Consider the following 17,936-nt stretch of genomic DNA (forward strand, 5'->3'; position numbering starts at 1 on the left):
TATATCAATTTAGATTCCCACCAACAGTGCAAGAGTGTTCCCTTTTCTCCACACCCTTTCCAGCATTTATTCTTTGTAGACTTTTTAATGAGGGCCATTCTGACTGATGTGAGGTGTTATCTCATTGTAGTTTTGATTTGCATTTCTCTAATAATGAGTGGAAACAGTGTCAGACTTTATTTTTGGGGGCTCCAAAATCACTGCAGATGGTGACTGCAGCCATGAAATTAAAAGACACTTACTCCTTGGAAGGAAAGTTATGACCAACCTAGATAGCATATTCAAAAGAAGAGACATTACTTTGCCAACAAAGGTCCGTCTAGTCAAGGCTATGGTTTTTCCAGTGGTCATGTATGGATGTGAGAGTTGGACTGTGAAGAAAGCTGAGCACCAAAGAATTGATGCTTTTGAACTGTGATGCTGGAAAAGACTCGAGTCCCTTGGACTGCAAGGAGATCCAACCAGTCCATCCTAAAGGAGATCAGTCCTGTGTGTTCATTGGAAGACTGATGCTAAAGCTGAAACTCCAATATTTTGGCCACCTCATGCGAAGAGCCAACTCATTGGAAAAGACCCTGATGCTGGGAGGGATTGGGGGCAGGAGGAGAAGGGGACGACAGAGGATGAGATGGCTGGATGGCATCACCGACTTGATGGACATGAGTTTGAGTGAACTCCGGGAGTTGGTGATGGACAGGGAGGCGTGGCATGCTGCGATTCACTGGGTCACAAAGAGTCAGATATGACTGAGCAACTAAACTGAACTGAACTGAATAATGAGCGATGTATCCCAGCAATCTTGATTCCAGCTTGTGCTTCATCCAGCCCAGCATTTCACATGAGGTACTCCACATATAAGTTAAATAAGTGGGTGACAACATATAGCCTTGACTTACACCTTTCCTGATTTGGAAACAGTCTGTTGTTCCACATCCAGTTCTAACTGTTGCTTCTTGACCTGCATACAGATTTCTCAGGAAGCAGGTCAGGTGGTCCCATCTCTTTAAGAATGTTCCACACTTTGTTGTGATCCACAATCAAAGGCTTTAGTGTAGTCAATAAAGCCATCATAGTAATACCACCTGACTCTAAATCACCTCTTTCAACTACCTGAGAAATTTGTCCCTTTTTTAAAGACAACTCAAACAAACAAGACACCATGCTGCCCCAAATCTGACATTCCCTGAGACTATAAGGATTTTTTTTTTTTTCCAGTGGACACGTGATTGTTTATACTCAAGAATCTTGAAAATCCGTTAGTCAAAATCATCTGTAGCATACTGTTTGGTATTTTAGTGGTTTCAGTAAAGCACCTGCATTAGATGCCAATAACAGCTCTATACCTGCCTCCTGAGGAAACGACAAGCTTTATAATAGCAAGTACCCCTTGTAAAAGAAGGAATACCGGCCAGTCAGATATAAATGCTTACCAACTTTCTTAATCTGACAATAAACATACCACTTTCTCAATGATTTCGGAAGCTAAATAAATAAGAATATAGAATTCTGATATGCCATTCATTAGAAAGAAAAATCCTGAAATTGTCTGCTACTCAACCAGCAAAACTACAAATTAGAACAATGATGGTTAAGAAGAGTATAAAAATACTGTCTGCACCTATGTATATTTTGACCTTATCAAATAAGAGTAGCAAAAATATATGTATGTATAAATACATATGTATGTATATGCTTTGTGTGTTTGTGTACATATGCACACATAAAATCTTGAAGCACATTAGCCCACTCTCATATATGATCCATCTGTACTAAAATTTTTTGGTATATCATCCTATTTTTATTAAAATATATATATTAATAAAAAAGTCTGAGAGTTACAGAATATGTGCTATTAAATTACTGTCAACAATACTGTCCAGTCATTGCTCAATAGCTCTTACTCAAGAGATCTCACATTTTAGAAATCATTTAGAATTTAATGCAAAGAAAATCTCCCAATCCTTTGGATAATTTGTGATGTGTTGGGTTGTGATAGGCTGGCCAAAAGTTGCCTTTGGTTTTTTCCCATAAGATGGCTCTCGTAGGGCTTAGTTGTCTAAAACTTCATTCAAAACAACTTTGTTAAGACTGTATTGTGACAGCTGTCACAGCAGTGTACATTTTTTTAAAAAACTTATCAACTTGGTGAATTTTTGTATAGCCATTTTAATATTGAAGATGGAATGGGAAAAAGCAACATTTCAGCATATTATGCTTTATTATTTCAAGAAAGGTAAAAACACAAGTGAAATGCAAAAAAAAAAAAAAAAAAGATTTGTGAAATGTATGGAGAAGGTGCTGTTACTGACTATACAAGTCACAAGTGTTTTGCCAAATTTCTTGGGAGATTTCTCACTGGACAATTCTCCATGGTTGGGTAGGCGAGCTGAAGTTAACAGTGATCAAATTGAGAGATTAACTGAGAACAATCAACGTTATACCATGCAGGGAGATAGCCAACACACTCAAAATATCCATATCAAGCACTGAAAATCATTTGCACCAGCTTGATTATGTTACTCACTTTGATGGTTGGGTTCCATGTAAGTGAAGTGAAAAAGACCTTCTTGACTGTGTTTCCACATGCGATTCTCTTTTGACTGTGTTTCCACATGCGATTCTCTAGTGAAACGTAATAAAAACTCTCCATTTAAAAAAAAAAAACAAACCGTGATGGATGATGAAAAGTGGGCACAATAATGTGGACTGCAAAAGATCATGGGACAAGTGAAATGAACCACCAACAACCACACCAAAGGACAGTTTTCATTCAAAGATGATGATGTATAGTGGGATTGGAAGGGAGTCCTTTATTATGAGTTCCTTCTAGAAAACCAATTAAGTCCAACAAGTACTGCTTTCAATTAGATCAACTGAAGGCAGTATGTGATGAAAGCGTCCAGGAGTAGTCAACAGAAAACACATAATATTCCATCACGACACTGCAAGACCTTTGATTTGACAACCAGGCAAAAACTGTTACACCTTGGCTGGAAGTTCTGATTCATCCGCCATATTCACCAGACATTGCACCTTCAGATATGCATTTACTTTGGTCTTTATAAAATTCTCTTAATGGAATAAATTTCAATTCCCAGAGGACTCTAAAATTTGACACCTGGAAGAGTTCTTTGCTCAAAATGATAAAAAGTTTTGGGAAGAAGGAATTATAAAGTTGCCTGAAAAATGGCAGAATGTAGAACAAAATGCTGAATATATTATTCAATAAAGTTCTTGATGAAAATGAACAATGTGTCTTTTATTTACACTTAAAACACCAAAAGAGTTTTTTTGCCAATCCAATATTTATTTAGGATAATGAGAACCTTGGCTCCCAGGAAGCTTAGCTAAATCTGATGTTCTGTCACAGCTAAACTACCTAAAAGTTATATAAGGTATATAATAACTCACTCCTTTCTTTGTATCTGATTTTTTTATTTCTATTAACTAGTATTCACATCCTATTAAAAGTCACCTCAAATCTTATTTTTAAGAACAAACAGTAAAAAAAGAAAAAAGAAAATAAAGGGACAGACAGGGATCTTAATAAATAATTATATCATACAGTGAAAAAAATAAAAGAAAAAATGTTAAGGCTGCCTTTGAATTATCATTTGACAAGATCCCCAAACAGATCCACAAAATGCTAGAAAGTCACAAAGAAAACTAACGGCCTACGTACAGAAGCTGATGACATAACAATCAGGCCAAAGAATGCCTATGTGCCTCAGCTCACTTGTTTACCAGATCAAAGGCAGGGCTACTTACAGACTAGGAAAGTAGGACCTCAAATATCTGTTCTTTGTCCTCTCCTGAGCTTACAACAGTTCTTATTCTTAGCACAAAGTAGATGCTCATGTGTGTAGTTATATCTAATATCTGAAGCTAGAAGAAAATATAATCTAGACTTTATATTATCGACCAAAAATCTACCTCAAATTCTTGCTCCTACGTGGTGAGCAGACTCTATAGGATAAGCAGTATAGTGCAAACAAAAACTGTATGCCGTAAAGTGATACACTGGAACCTTTTCACCTTGTATACAATTCAAAGAATAAACACTCTATTCTGAAGAAAGGGCTCAATACTATTTTATAATCCAATGCATGGCATAAGACAGTAACTTAAAAAGTGGAACTTTGTCTTTTTAAAGTATGATGAGTAGGGCTAAATTAATTTATCAAGTATATGCTGAGAATCTATTATGTCTTAAATACTATGCTATGAAAATAACAGATGGAAACACTATAAAATCCAATCAGTGATACACTACATCAGAGTCACATAAAAGAAAATTACACAATCATTAAAATGGTGTCTTTTTATGCAGAAATGGAAAACTCATAATTAAAAGAGAACAAAGTTAGGAACAATTTTTTTTTAAATGGAAAGTATAACATATACACAGGCTTAAGAACAGACTAGAAACACACACATAAAAATATTAGCAGTAATTATCTTTGCGGTGAAACTGCATGCGATTTTTATTATCTATTTCATACCTCTCCTGATGTCACACACATATATTCCCAAGCAATTCAAGAGAGGAAGAATACAGCCTTTTCAAGAGATGGTGCTATAGCAGTTAGACACCAAGAGGCCAAAAAAATATCCTTGATTTAAATCTCATACCTTATAAAAAAAAAAAAAAAACTGAGTCAAAATGGATTACAGATTTAAATGTAAAATGATAAACCTTTCAGAAAAACACATGAGAAATTTTTCGGAATATAAGGATAGGCAAAGTGTATTAAGCACAAACTATAAAGAGTGATAAATTGGACCTCGTGAAACTAAAACCTGCTCTGCAAAAGGCTTGGTTATAAAAAAAAAAAAGAAAAGACAAGCTATAGAAAGGGGGAAAAAAAATTTGCAAACCACATATTAAGAAAGGATCAGTTCTAGAATTATAAAGAACTCTCAAAATTCAACAGTAAAAAAAAAAACCCAATTAGTAAGTGGACAAAAATCATGGACACTGCACTGAAGACATACACAGATGATGAATAATCACAGAGAAGATATTCAACATCATTTGCTATTAGGCTAAAAGTAAGATATGATGAGATACCACTATGTACCAAAAAAGAATGGCTAAGACAAAAATAGTAAGAAAGGAAGAAATAGTAACACCATCAAATACTGGTTTTAAAAAAAGTGGAAAAAAACTAGATCTCTCATACACTGCTGGTGAGAATAATGCAAACCAGTATGGCCACCCTGGAAAACACGCTGACAGCTTCTTATAAAATTAAAACAACACATTAATCACACGTTTTGACATTTATCCCAGAAAAATGAGAACTTACCTTCACAGAAAAAACCATACACGAATACTCATAGCAACTTTATTCATAATAGCCCAAAACTGGAAACAACCTAGATGTCCTTCGACATGAAATGGTTAAACAAACTGGTAGTGCTTTCAAACTGTGGTGCTGAAGAAGACTCTTGAGAGTCTTCTCTCAAGAGAGGGAGAAGGACGCAAGGACATCAAACCAGTCAATCCTGAAGGAAATCAACCCTGAATATTCACTGGAAGGACAGATGCTGAAGCTTCAATACTTTGGCCACCTGATGCAAAGAACCCACTCACTGGAAAAGACATTGATGCTGAGAAAGACTGAGGACAGGAGGAGAAAGGGATGACACAGGATGAGATGGTTGGACGGCATCACTGACTCAATGACACGAGTTTGAACCAACTCTGGGAGACAGTGAAGGACAAGGAAGCCTGGCGTGCTACAGTCCATGGGGTCACAAAGAATTTTACAAGACTGAACTGATCAACAACAGGGCATCCATACTGTGGAATACCACTCAGCAATAAAAATCAATGAGTTGTTGCTATAAGCAACAAGTCTGATGAATTCTCCAGGGAATTAGGCAATCAGCCAATCCCAAAAGTTATATATGATTCCACTTACACAGTTTTGAAAAGACAAAAATGGAGGGAGAGGAATGGGAGGAGGAAGTCACAGTAATAATAAAAGGGTGACAACAACAGGGATTCCTGTGACAATGGATCTATTTTATATCCTATCAATTTCAAAATCCTAGTTGTGATACTATAGTTATAAATTCTTGAAGATACTGCCTCAAGGGGAAAATCTCACTATATTATTTTGTAAAACTGCAGGTGAATTTACAATTATTTCAAAATAAAAGGCTTAATTCAAAGAGAAACCTGAAATGCAGTATCTATAAACTAGGGGAAGAGAGAAGAACGTTAGCATTTTTACTTTGATTTTAAAAAGAAACAATTTAGTTAAGCAAACCAAAATATCCAAAAATAAATAGAAAACAATACAAAACAGTCCATATTATTTAAGCTAAACCGTTGTTAAAGGTTACAAATCCAAACTACACTCTCGAAAGAAAAAATGGGGCAAAACTTCCCAACACTGGATTTGGCAATGAGTTACTGGCTATGACACCAAAAGCAGAGGCAATAAAGAAAAAATCAGACAACTGGATTTCACAAAAATTAAAAAAATGTTTGTGCCTCAAGCCACTATCAACAGAAAAAAAGGCAACCCACAAAATGAGACAAAGTATCTACAAATCATGTATCTGGATAAGGGATTAACATCCAGAATACAGAGCACTCTTAAAGTTCAACAACAGAACAACATGATTCAAAAATGGACAAAGACATTTTTCCGAAGAAAACATAAATAAGCATTTGGAACTATGTTCAATATTGCTGTCATTAAGGAAATATAAATCAAAAAGATGAGATACCATCTTCACACACATTAGGATGGCTACTATCCAAAAAATAAAACAAAACAGAAGTAAGTGCTGACAAGGATGTACTGAAATTAAAGCTCTTATTAGACCACTTGGGCTCTGCTGGCAGAAATGTAAAACAGTACAGCCAACTGTGGAAAATATGGCAGTTCATCAAAAAACTAAAAATGAAATTATTATATGTTTCAACAATTCTGTTTCTGGGTATACACCCAGAAGAACTGAAAGCAGGGTCTCTAGGGAGGGGGTGGGGTTAGTGAGTAGGAAGGAAGGATTTAGTTTGGGGCAATCTAATGCACAGCACTGTGATTGATTATAACTGACAAACACTACATACTTGAAAATTGCTGAGAGTGGGTCTTAAATACACAAAAAGGAAAAAGTAATTACATGAGGTGATGGAGGTATTAGCTAACTCCAAGATGGTAGTCATATTGCAATATATGTGTATCAAATCAAAACGCTTACATGTTAATTATATCTCAGTAAAGCTGGGGAAGGGACAGGGAAGATGAGAACTGAAAGAAGGCAAAAATAAACATTTGGCAAATTTTTTAAAAATAGTGCTCTTCTACAGAGACTATTTCAGAACATATCTAGGAAAATTCTGATATAAGGGAAAGCCACAGAGTCAGGGAACTTGGATTCTTTTTTTTTTTTTTTGGTGCCAAGTAGTCTGTGGGATCTTAGTTTCCTAACCAGGGGCTGAACCTGGGCCCACACCAGTGAAAGCACCACTGGACTGCCAGGGATTTCCCTAGATTTATTTTTTGAATCTCATTGTGTCAGTAATCAACTACATGACCTCTAGGATTTCATCCCCCGCTTTGGACCAAAAGTTTCCTCTTCTGTTAAAGATAAAAGAATGGTTACCTAGATTAGACTGTTAGTAAGCAACGGCACCCCACTCCAGTACTCTTGCCTGTTAAATCCCATGGACAGAGGGACCTGGTAGGCTACAGTCCATGGGGTCACTACGAGTCGGACATGACAGCAACTTCACTTTCAGTTTTCACTTTCATGCATTGGAGAAGGAAATGGCAACCCACTCCAGTGTTCTTGCCTGGAGAATCCCAGAGACTGGGGGGCCTGGTAGGCTACAGTCTATGGGGTCACACAGAGTCGGACACGACTGAAGCGACTTAGCAGCAGCAGCAAGCCACTTTCAGTGATAAAATCCACTGAATCTAAGGAAAATATCACCATTCTGGGGATGTCTTTTGTTTACACCAAATTACCTATTCAGTTCAGTTCAGTTCAGTCACTCAGTCATGTCCGACTCTTTGCGACCCCATGAATCGCAGCACCCCAGGCCTCCCTGTCCATCACCAACTCCCAGAGTTCACTCAGACTCACGTCCATTGAGTCAGCGATGCCATCCAGCCATCTCATCCTCTGTCGTCCCCTTCTCCTCCTGCCCCCAATCCCTCCCAGCATCAGAGTCTTTTCCAATGAGTCAACTCTTCCTATGAGGTGGCCAAAGTACTGGAGTTTCAGCTTTAGCATCATTCCTTCCAAAGAAATCCCAGGGCTGATCTCCTTCAGAATGGACTGGTTGGATCTCCTTGCAGTCCAAGGGACTCTCAAGAGTCTTCTCCAACACCACAGTTCAAAAGCATCGATTCTTCGGCACTCAGTCTTCTTCACAGTCCAACTCTCACATCCATACACGACCACTGGAAAAACCATAGCCTTGACTAGCCGGACCTTTGTTGGCAAAGTAATGTCTCTGCTTTTGAATATGCTATCTAGGTTGGTCATAACTTTCCTTTCAAGGAGTAAGTGTCTTTTAATTTCATGGCTGCAGTCACCATCTGCAGTGATTTTGCAGCTCAAATAAATAAAGTCTGACAGTGTTTCCACTGTTTCCCCATCTATTTCCCATGAAGTGATGGGACCGGATGCCACGATCTTCATTTTCTGAATGTTGAGCTTTAAGCCAACTTTTTCACTCTCCTCTTTCACTTTCATCAACAGGCTTAGTTCCTCTTCACTTTCTGCCGTAAGGGTGGTGTCATCTGCATATCTGAGGTTATTGATATTTCTCCCGGCAATCTTGATTCCAGCTTGTGTTTCTTCCAGTCCAGCGTTTCTCATGATGTACTCGGCATATAAGTTAAATAAGCAGGGTGACAATATACAGCCTTGACGAACTCCTCTTCCTATTTGGAACCAGTCTGTTGTTCCATGTCCAGTTCTAACTGTTGCTTCCTGACCTGCATACAGATTTCTCAAAAGGCAGGTCAGGTGGTCTGGTATTCCTATCTCTTTCAGAATTTTCCACATTAGATCAAGGTCATTGATACATGAAACTAACAAAAATAAACCCAACGGCAGGGGTCCCCAACCCCTGGGCATGACTGGTACTGGTCTGTGGCCCATTAAGAATCAGGCCACACAGCAGGAGGTGAGCAGCAGGCTGCTCCCGATCACTCCAATTATCACATGAGCTCTGCCTCCTATCAGATCAGTGGCAGCATTAGATTCTCACAGGACCACAAACCCTACTCTAAACTATGCATTCAAGGGGTCTATGTTGCATGCTCCTTTTGAGGATCCAATGCCTGATGATCTGAGGTGGAGCTGAGGTGGAGGTGAGTCACTCTGGGAGCGCCTGAAAATATGGATTATCATCAGCAGAGAGGTTTGACTGCACAGAGACCGTAATAAATCAATTGCTTGCAGACTCCTATCAAAATTTTATCCATGAATGGCAAGTCATAACTGAGCTGCATCTGGTGGCAGACTTTATAGTGGCAAGTGAGTTGACGTATTTCAATTATACAGCTACATCTGGTGGCAAGATTTAAGTCAGAATCCAACACTTAATTTAGTCCACACATGGCCCGCCAATTATTTACCATTTCTGTCCATGCCTCTCTCCTGCACTGCATACTTATCTCAGTCACAGTTCTTGTAAGCCCACAAGCTAATTCTAGCCAAAATGAGCAAAACACAAACAAAGCTTCTTTGAAAAGAAGGAAAGATCCAATGATTAGACAGCAAAAGACTCTAAGACTGCCAACAAAAAGAAAGTTGGATTTAAAAGAAAATACCAAGAGTCCTACTTAATTGTGGGTTCACTGCAACAGGTGATTCACATTCTCCAAGCCTCTTTGACTAATATGTAGTGACCAGCTATCCAACAAAGCCATGAAACCTTCAAAACTGCTTTGCCACATGGAGACCAAGCACTCTACATTAAAAGACAAGCCTTTGGAGTTTTTCACAAGTAAAAAAATACGAAGAACTTCTCAAAATAAAGAAACATGAACATGATGAACAGAAGCAATTACTGAAGTCCACCACTTCATTACTTGTGTCTACACTGAGAGCATCATTCTTAGTGCCTAACCACCTTATTAAAGCAAAGCTTTTACTATTAGCGAAGAGAACTTTTTAGGAGAGGCTGCAATTCAAAAGGTGGCATGCGTTCCTCTTTTGGCTAGCACCGTTAACTAGATGAACTGATGAAATAGCAGGGGATGCTGAGGCACAACTGTTAGAGAGGATTAATGAGTCACTGTGGTAAGCAATCCAGATTGACAAGGCAACAACACTTGTTTCTGTGAGCTGTATTTTCAGGAGGATGTGCATGAGGATATGTTATATGCACTTTTGTTGCCAACACCACCACAGTTGCAGAGTCTTTGAATGATTAGACATCAGGAAAACTGAATAGGTCATTCTGTGTCAGCATATGCACAGACTGACCAGCTGCCATGACTAGACAGTTACTCAGGTCAAAGATGTAGCTTCAGAATGAGAGTCTATGCACTGTGTCATCCATAGAGAAATGCTGGCTAGCCAAAAAATGTCACCTGAACCTAACATTTTGCAAGATGTGATTAAAACTGTCAACCACCTTAAAGTATATGCCCTTAACTCACGTCTGTTCGTGCAGCTCTGAGAGGACATGGATGCAGGGCACACACATCTTCTCTTATACACAGAAGTGAGATGGCATTCTAAAGGTGGCTCACTGGCCAGAGCTCCTGAACTACGAGAGCCACTCCAGAGGTTTCTTTTAGAAAAACAGTCACCACTCAGCACATTTCAGTGACACAAAATGGGTCACAACACTTGCCTGTGTGACATTTTCAACCTGCTCAATGAACTCTATCTGTCACTTCAGGGGAGAACAACTGTGTTCCAGCCGGCAGATAAAGTGGCTGTACTCAAAGCTAAACTAGAATTATGGGGCAATGAGTGGACATTGGGATTTTTCACGTTTCAAACATTAGTAGAGATTTTGAAAGAGACTGAGCCTGGGCCTTCTTTCTCCCAAGCCATGTTATCACCTATGTCAGCTTTCAAAAGAGTTTGACCATTACTTCTCAACCACAAACAACCCCAATACTGGAAAAGAATGGATCCACAACCCATTTGTGAATGAGCCAGGTGAACTTACTTTGTCCAAGCTAGAAAAGATCAACTGTTGGAGACCGCAAATAACAGTGGTCCTAAAAGTATGCTGCTGCTGCTACTGCGAAGTCACTTCAGTCGTGTCCGACTCTGTGCGACCCCATAGATGGCAGCCCACCCGGCTCCCCCGTCCCTGGGATTCTCCAGGCAAGAATACTGGAGTGGGTTGCCATTTCCTTCTCCAATGCATGGAAGTGAAAAGTGAAAGGGAAGTCGCTCAGTCGTCCGACTCTTCGCGACCCCATGGACTGCAGACTACCAGGCTCCTCTGTCCATGGGATTCTCCAGGTAAGAGTACTGGAGTGGGGTGCCATTGCCTTCTCCCCTAAAAGTATGAGACGACTTCAAACCTCCATCCACTCTAGATTAAAGTCAAGGCAGAATATCCTTAGATTTCCACAAAAGCACAGAAAAGCCTGCTTCCACTTTCAACATCCTATCTTTGTGAAGCAGGGTTTTCTGCAGTGAAGCAACCAAAACGAGATTACAGAGTAGACTGGACAAAGACTGGACACACTTTTGTTTCAATGTCTCCCATCACCCCCAGATGGGACTGTCTAGTTGCAGTAAAACAACTTCAGGGATCCCACTGACTCTGCATTATGGTGACTTGTATAATAATTTCATTATATAGCATAACTTAATAGTAATAGAAATGAAATGCACGATAAATGTAATGCCTTGAATCACCCTGAAACCACCCTGTCCCGGTCTCCAGTCTATAGAAAAATTGTGTTCCACGAAACTGGTCCCTGGTGCCAAAAAGGTTGGGGACTGCTGCCCTAGGGTGCAGTAAGCAGTGGCAAAGATCTCTTGGGAAACATTTACTATGTGTATAAACTACAAAGCTGGAGTTTAATATTATAATCAAATAAAGGACCAAAATAACTATCATTAAAAGATATACATAATTACTACTCTGCATCACAGTAACATACTAAGAGTTCAAGGGAAATGTTTGTAAGTAGTAGCATTTTTCTCAGAAATAAATAAAAAAGCAGTCAAGGAAAAACAATATTCAAGAAGCCATTCTCATACCACTGAAGTTACTGTCAACAGGCAGTTAAAGGGCAGAACAGTGATAGAAGGAACCAACTTCTACTTAAATCAACCTCAAGAGTTTAGCAAGTTTTCTTGTTCCCTTTCCCATCCCTCAGTCAGACAATGCTAGAGGAAGAAAGTGTAGTATGATTAAATGGAAACTCCTGGGCAATAATAAAAATCCCTTTCGAAGATTAATCAGACTGCTATCCTCATCTTGGAGGATGATCTTAAGCAATGAAAGAAAACGAGGGAAGAATTTTTCAGTTAAAAAAGACAGGTTATTAAATACTTGTGAGTATCCATATTAAATTATGAAACATGAGAATATACAATTTAATAATTTATTATTCAATTTTTTAAAAAGTGCTATTACTGGCAGATCCAAGCATACCATCTAAAAATGTATTAGTGATTTTTTAAAGTCTTCAGTAGAATGCAGTAGGTAATAAACATGAGAAATCAATCTCCTCCTTCTATTTAAGTATCCAGATAATACAATTAAAGAAATAGCCCCATTCACAGCAACAGCAGCTCTCACCTTCCCCTCCATTAAGTTTTTTGGAAATAAGCTTAACAACAACAACAAAAACCAACATAATTCCTCACAGTATTACACATACTAATAAAAAAAAAAAAACCACTGGATATAACAAGAAGAAAATCGTAAAATCAACTGAAGAGCATAAAGTGTTAAATAAATGGAAAATTTACTTTCCTAGAAAAAGCTATGCTATTCTAATGGTATCAATTACTTCTTAAACTAATCTATAAATTCAAGCATTCTCAATCAAGATAAACACAAGAAGTATTTGTAGAACTTAATGATTCAAGTCCACCTGGCAAATGTTTTCCAAAGTAGAGTAATAAACTGACACTCCCAGATATTAAGAATACTATAATGGGGGAGGGGAGAGCCAAGACAGCATAGTATTAAAAAAGAAAAAGAAAACCTTGATAAAGATTAAGTGTATTTGGGAATTTACTATTGATAAAGATAGACTTTTTAGAAGTAAAAAGATGATTTATTCAACAAATGGTGTTACACCTAGTTAGAAATGTGGAGAGAATAAATCTCGATAATTACTTCACTCCTTAAGCCGAAGTAAGAAAACAAGTTATTATTTTTATAATCCTGGTATTAATCCTTCCTATAATACCATTAAACCCAAAAATGCATAAAAACTGACAAACTTGACTATGTTAAAATTTAAACTACTATATAGCAAACACCACCACCAAAGTATATAAGCAACAAATCAACCAAATTCATGTACAACACAAAAGACATACAAATATGTAATATTTCTAAAATAATTTTTACATTTAACTTGGCAGTCACAATCAGTAAGTAGCAATCTGACTCCAAAGCCTAAATTATATATAAACCATACTACACTGCCTGTCTCAGATTTATACAAATATTTTAGGATAGCTAATATCCAATTTGTTCAAGAATGCTTATAGTGAGGTACTCTCATATACTATTGGTGACGTATCAGTTCAGTTCAGTTCAGTCACTCAGTCATGTCCGACTCTTTGCGACCCCACGAATCGCAGCACGCCAGGCCTCCCTGTCCATCACCAACTCCCAGAGTTCACTCAGACTCACATCCATTGAGTCAGCGATGCCATCCAGCCATCTCATCCTCTGTCGTCCCCTTCTCCTCCTGCCCCCAATCCCTCCCAGCATCAGAGTCTTTTCCAATGAGTCAACTCTTCCCATGAGGTGGCCAAAGTACTGGAGTTTCAGCTTTAGCATCATTCCTTCCAAAGAAATCCCAGAGCCGATCTCCTTCAGAATGGACTGGTTGGATCTCCTTGCAGTCCAAGGACTCTCAAGAGTCTTCTCCAACACCACAGTTCAAAACCATCAATTCTTCGGCGCTCAGCTTTCTTCACAGTCCAACTCTCACATCCATACATGACCACAGGAAAAACCATAGCCTTGACTAGCCGGACCTTTGTTGGCAAAGTAATGTCTCTGCTTTTGAATGTGCTATCTAAGTTGGACATAACTTTCCTTCCAAGGAGTAAGCGTCTTTTAATTTCATGGCTGCAGTCACCATCTGCAGTGATTTTGGAGCCCAGAAAAATAAAGTCTGACACTGTTTCCACTGTTTCCCTATCTATTTCCCATGAAGTGATGGGACTGGATGCCATGATCTTCATTTTCTGAATGTTGAGCTTTAAGCCAACTTTTTCACTCTCCACTTTCACCTTCATCAAGAGGCTTTTGAGTTCCTCTTCACTTTCTGCCATAAGGGTGGTGTCATCTGCATATCTGAGGTTATTGATATTTCTCCCAGCAATCTTGATTCCAGCTTGTGTTTCTTCCAGTCCAGCGTTTCTCATGATGTACTTTGCATATAAGTTAAATAAGCAGGGTGACAATATACAGCCTTGACATACTCCTTTTCCTATTTGGAACCAGTCTGTTGTTCCATGTCCAGTTCTAACTGTTGCTTCCTGACCTGCATACAGATTTCTCAAGAGGCAGGTCAGGTGAAGTATAAACGGATACAAACTCTTCAGAGAAAATCTATCAATCAATTTCAACTACACATACAGCAAATGCACTTTTGGTATTTATCCACCAAAAAAAAAAATCTATATAACAGTGTAAAAACTTACATACAAGGAATACAAGAATAGAGGCTTATCTGAGGGCTCAGGGGTAAAGAATCTACCTGCCAATGCAGGAGACATGGGTTCAATGCCGGATCTGAGAAGATCCCACTTGCTGCGGAACAACTAAGCCCATGTGCCCCAACTACTGAGCCAGTGCTCTGAAGGCCAGGAGCCGCAAATACTGAGCCCATGTGCTGCAAGTACTGAAGCCTGTGTGCCTAGAGCCTATGCTCCACAACAAGGAAAGCCACCACACTGAGAAGCCCACGCACCTCAACTAGAGAGTAGACCCTGCTTGCCTCAACCACAGAAAAGCCTGCGCAATGATGAAGACCCAGCACAGCCAAAAATAAGTATAATTATTTTTAAAAAAAGTATAAGAATAAACCTATATTTTGCACAGCACTGTCATGAATATGAAATAAAATTCATATTTATGCCAAGAAAAATTTAAACATAAGCATTTTCTCTACCCTTTAGTCTCTGTACGTTGTGTATCCTCATTTTGCATTTTGACCAAACCTCCCCTATCAACAGGCATACCTGCTCAACCATAAACAGCAACATTCTCCTGGATGCCCAGTTGTTAAGAATCAGCCTGACAATGCAGGGGGACACTGGTTTGATTCCTGGTCCAGAAAGATTCCACATGCCATGGGGCAACTAAACCCATGGGCTGCAACTACTGAAGCCTGCGAGCCCAAGAGACTGTGCTGGCAACCAGACAAGCCACCGCCACGAGAAGCCTGTGCACTGCAATCAGAGAGCAGCCTCCACTCGCCACCATCAGAGAAAGCCCATGCACAACAATGAAGACCCAGTGTAGCCAAAAAACCACCATTCTCCCAACAACAGGACAACTCAAAGGATAATATTCCTTCTTGATCTTATAAAGGGTCACATGACCCACCTCGATGGTGCTTAAATGTGGATTATGTAAACTGCCAATAATACTTCATTTAATGTACAGCCCGCTGTCTCAAAAAAGCTTATATAAACCATGTGTTGACTTCTAATGGGCGGGACAGTTCTCAGAGCTTTCTGAGATGCTCTTTCTGGGTTATAGTCCTTAAATTTGGCACGAATAAAATTTTCCAATTCTTAGACTGACTGATTAATTTTTCATCGACACGTGTAACAACCTAGAAATATTAATGCTAATTAACATATACATACATACCTATTATAATCTCTTACACTGAAATATTTCATCTTCCATTTTTATCTAAAGATACTTAGACATGTACATATATGTACACTTACATGTTAGAATACATATAGAAGTCTCCAGAGAACACACAACACACTGAGAATCTCTGGGAGATAGAAGTATATGGAATTTTCATCTTCTATATTATAAATTTCTGTATTTTATAAACAATAAAAAAAATTAAGGTAACTGTTTTAGTGCTTTACCTAACAAAAGTCTCTCACTGCTTGTACCTTGTCCAGCCCTCCAAGCCTGAAAGTGTTAATTGCTTGGTTGTGTCTGACTCTTTTGAGACCTCACAGACTGTAGTCCACCAGGCTCCTCTATGGAATTTTCCAGGCATGAATACTGGAATGGGCTGTCATTTCCTTCTCCAGGGATCTTCCCGACCCAGGGATCAAACCTGGGTCTCCTGCATTGCAGGTAGATTTGTTACCATCTGAGCCACTAGGGAAGCCCTACCCTGAAGTATTTCACTCTACACATACCTAAAAGACAGAACTGATAGAAATGGTACTCATTTCGGTAATCAAGTTCAAAGAGATAAAGAAGACAGACTCCCAGACTGTTTCTGGTTTAGGAACAGTTTTCAAAAGAAAGAGCAGACAGGACATTATGTTGCTATCAGGTATCTCTCATGGGTCGAACTGCATCTACTATACACACGCTAATATTCTGCAGTTAGCCCCAGGACAATCAACTAAATCTTTTGAAGTCTCCAGAGATTAACAGGGCACCCAAAGAATCCATTTGTTGCTGCCAGGATTCTTATCTTTTCCTAGAAGACTAAGAATAAATCTATTCTAGTCACAAAATAATATCCCAATATACCTCTAAAATCACTTCCATAATCTTCAGAGATGGGGCAAGTCAAACTAACTTATTCTAGACTAGGTGATAGCCTTGGTAAGGAGATTCATTTTGAGATTACAGGTTTCTTGTGTTAGCCCTAATACAAATGACACAACTTTCTTTCACCCCACCGCACAGGATTCTAGAATTGGTCTACTGGTCTACAGATTGAAATTCCAAGGACACAATTATCAAGAAGGTAAGGTAAGGTAATTCCAAACTTTGGAATTATGTAAAAATAAAACTTTCATATGGAAAAACACAGTTGCACCAAAATCACTGCATTCATACTAAAATCAAGCCCCAACATTATCTCCACAAGTAACCTATCCAATCTACACTATAAAAGTACTGATTCATTCCATCCCCCTTTCATACAGTAACCTGGAATTACTATGGAATGAAATACTTCACCCAAGTGTATTTTACAATGTGCTACATTTTAGAATTTTATCCCTTTATAAATACTTCAAAAATTAACTGAACTACAGGGCCTTGTAGCTAAAAATGTCTGTCTTATGAAATGCTTACCTCATCTCACTCACCAAAAAAAAAAAAAAAAAAAAAAAAAAGTACAGAAACAAAACTAGTTCTCACTAGCAGAGAAAGGTTACAAATATGGAAAGGGAAAACACTAGAGTGAACTCTGTGGTGCTAGACTAGAATTGGCAGTATCATTGTGAAATCATTCTGTATTTACAGAAATATAGATATGAATGTCTGTGCACATAAAAATATTCCCTAGTTCTATACACTAAGAAGGCCAGGAGAAGAAACACCCCAAGAGCAGCAAGCACAAGAAGTGCCCTGATTTTGGCTTCTAAGTACCACTTTCCACCAAAAATAACTGAAGCAGCAGGTTTGAAGGTAAGTCTGGAACAGCATATTGCGCTAGATACAAAAAAAGTGCTCAAAGAAGGAAGAAAGAAAATAAAAGTATGTCAAAAAGAAAATAAACCAGCTGGAAGGGGTTCTCACCAGCAAAATCAACAATTTGAGCATCACAATAAATGATAATGGATTA

The 17,936-nt window shown here is 38.6% G+C and overlaps 1 protein-coding gene across 10 annotated transcripts in view; it reads right to left on the reverse strand.

Annotated features, from left to right (window-relative positions):
• ERBIN (erbb2 interacting protein) overlaps window positions 1-17,936 on the reverse strand; it is a 132,583-nt gene that overhangs the window by 106,128 nt on the left and 8,519 nt on the right. For 3 of the 10 annotated variants that reach the window (XM_044932498.2, XR_006546616.1, XR_006546617.2), the window contains one exon: window positions 2,525-2,622. The exons of 1 other annotated variant lie outside the window; for it this stretch is intronic. In XM_044932498.2, the coding sequence (XP_044788433.2) occupies window positions 2,525-2,614 (90 nt within the window). In that variant the 5' untranslated portion in view covers window positions 2,615-2,622. Of the gene's footprint in view, window positions 1-2,524; window positions 2,623-17,936 lie in introns of those variants that run through there. 6 more of the 10 variants (XM_044932505.2, XM_044932502.2, XM_044932500.2 and 3 more) reach the window with 4 other exon arrangements.

The sequence above is a fragment of the Bubalus bubalis genome, chromosome 19 (genome assembly GCF_019923935.1).
Source record: "Bubalus bubalis isolate 160015118507 breed Murrah chromosome 19, NDDB_SH_1, whole genome shotgun sequence".
In the NCBI taxonomy this organism is placed as follows: Eukaryota; Metazoa; Chordata; class Mammalia; order Artiodactyla; family Bovidae; genus Bubalus; species Bubalus bubalis.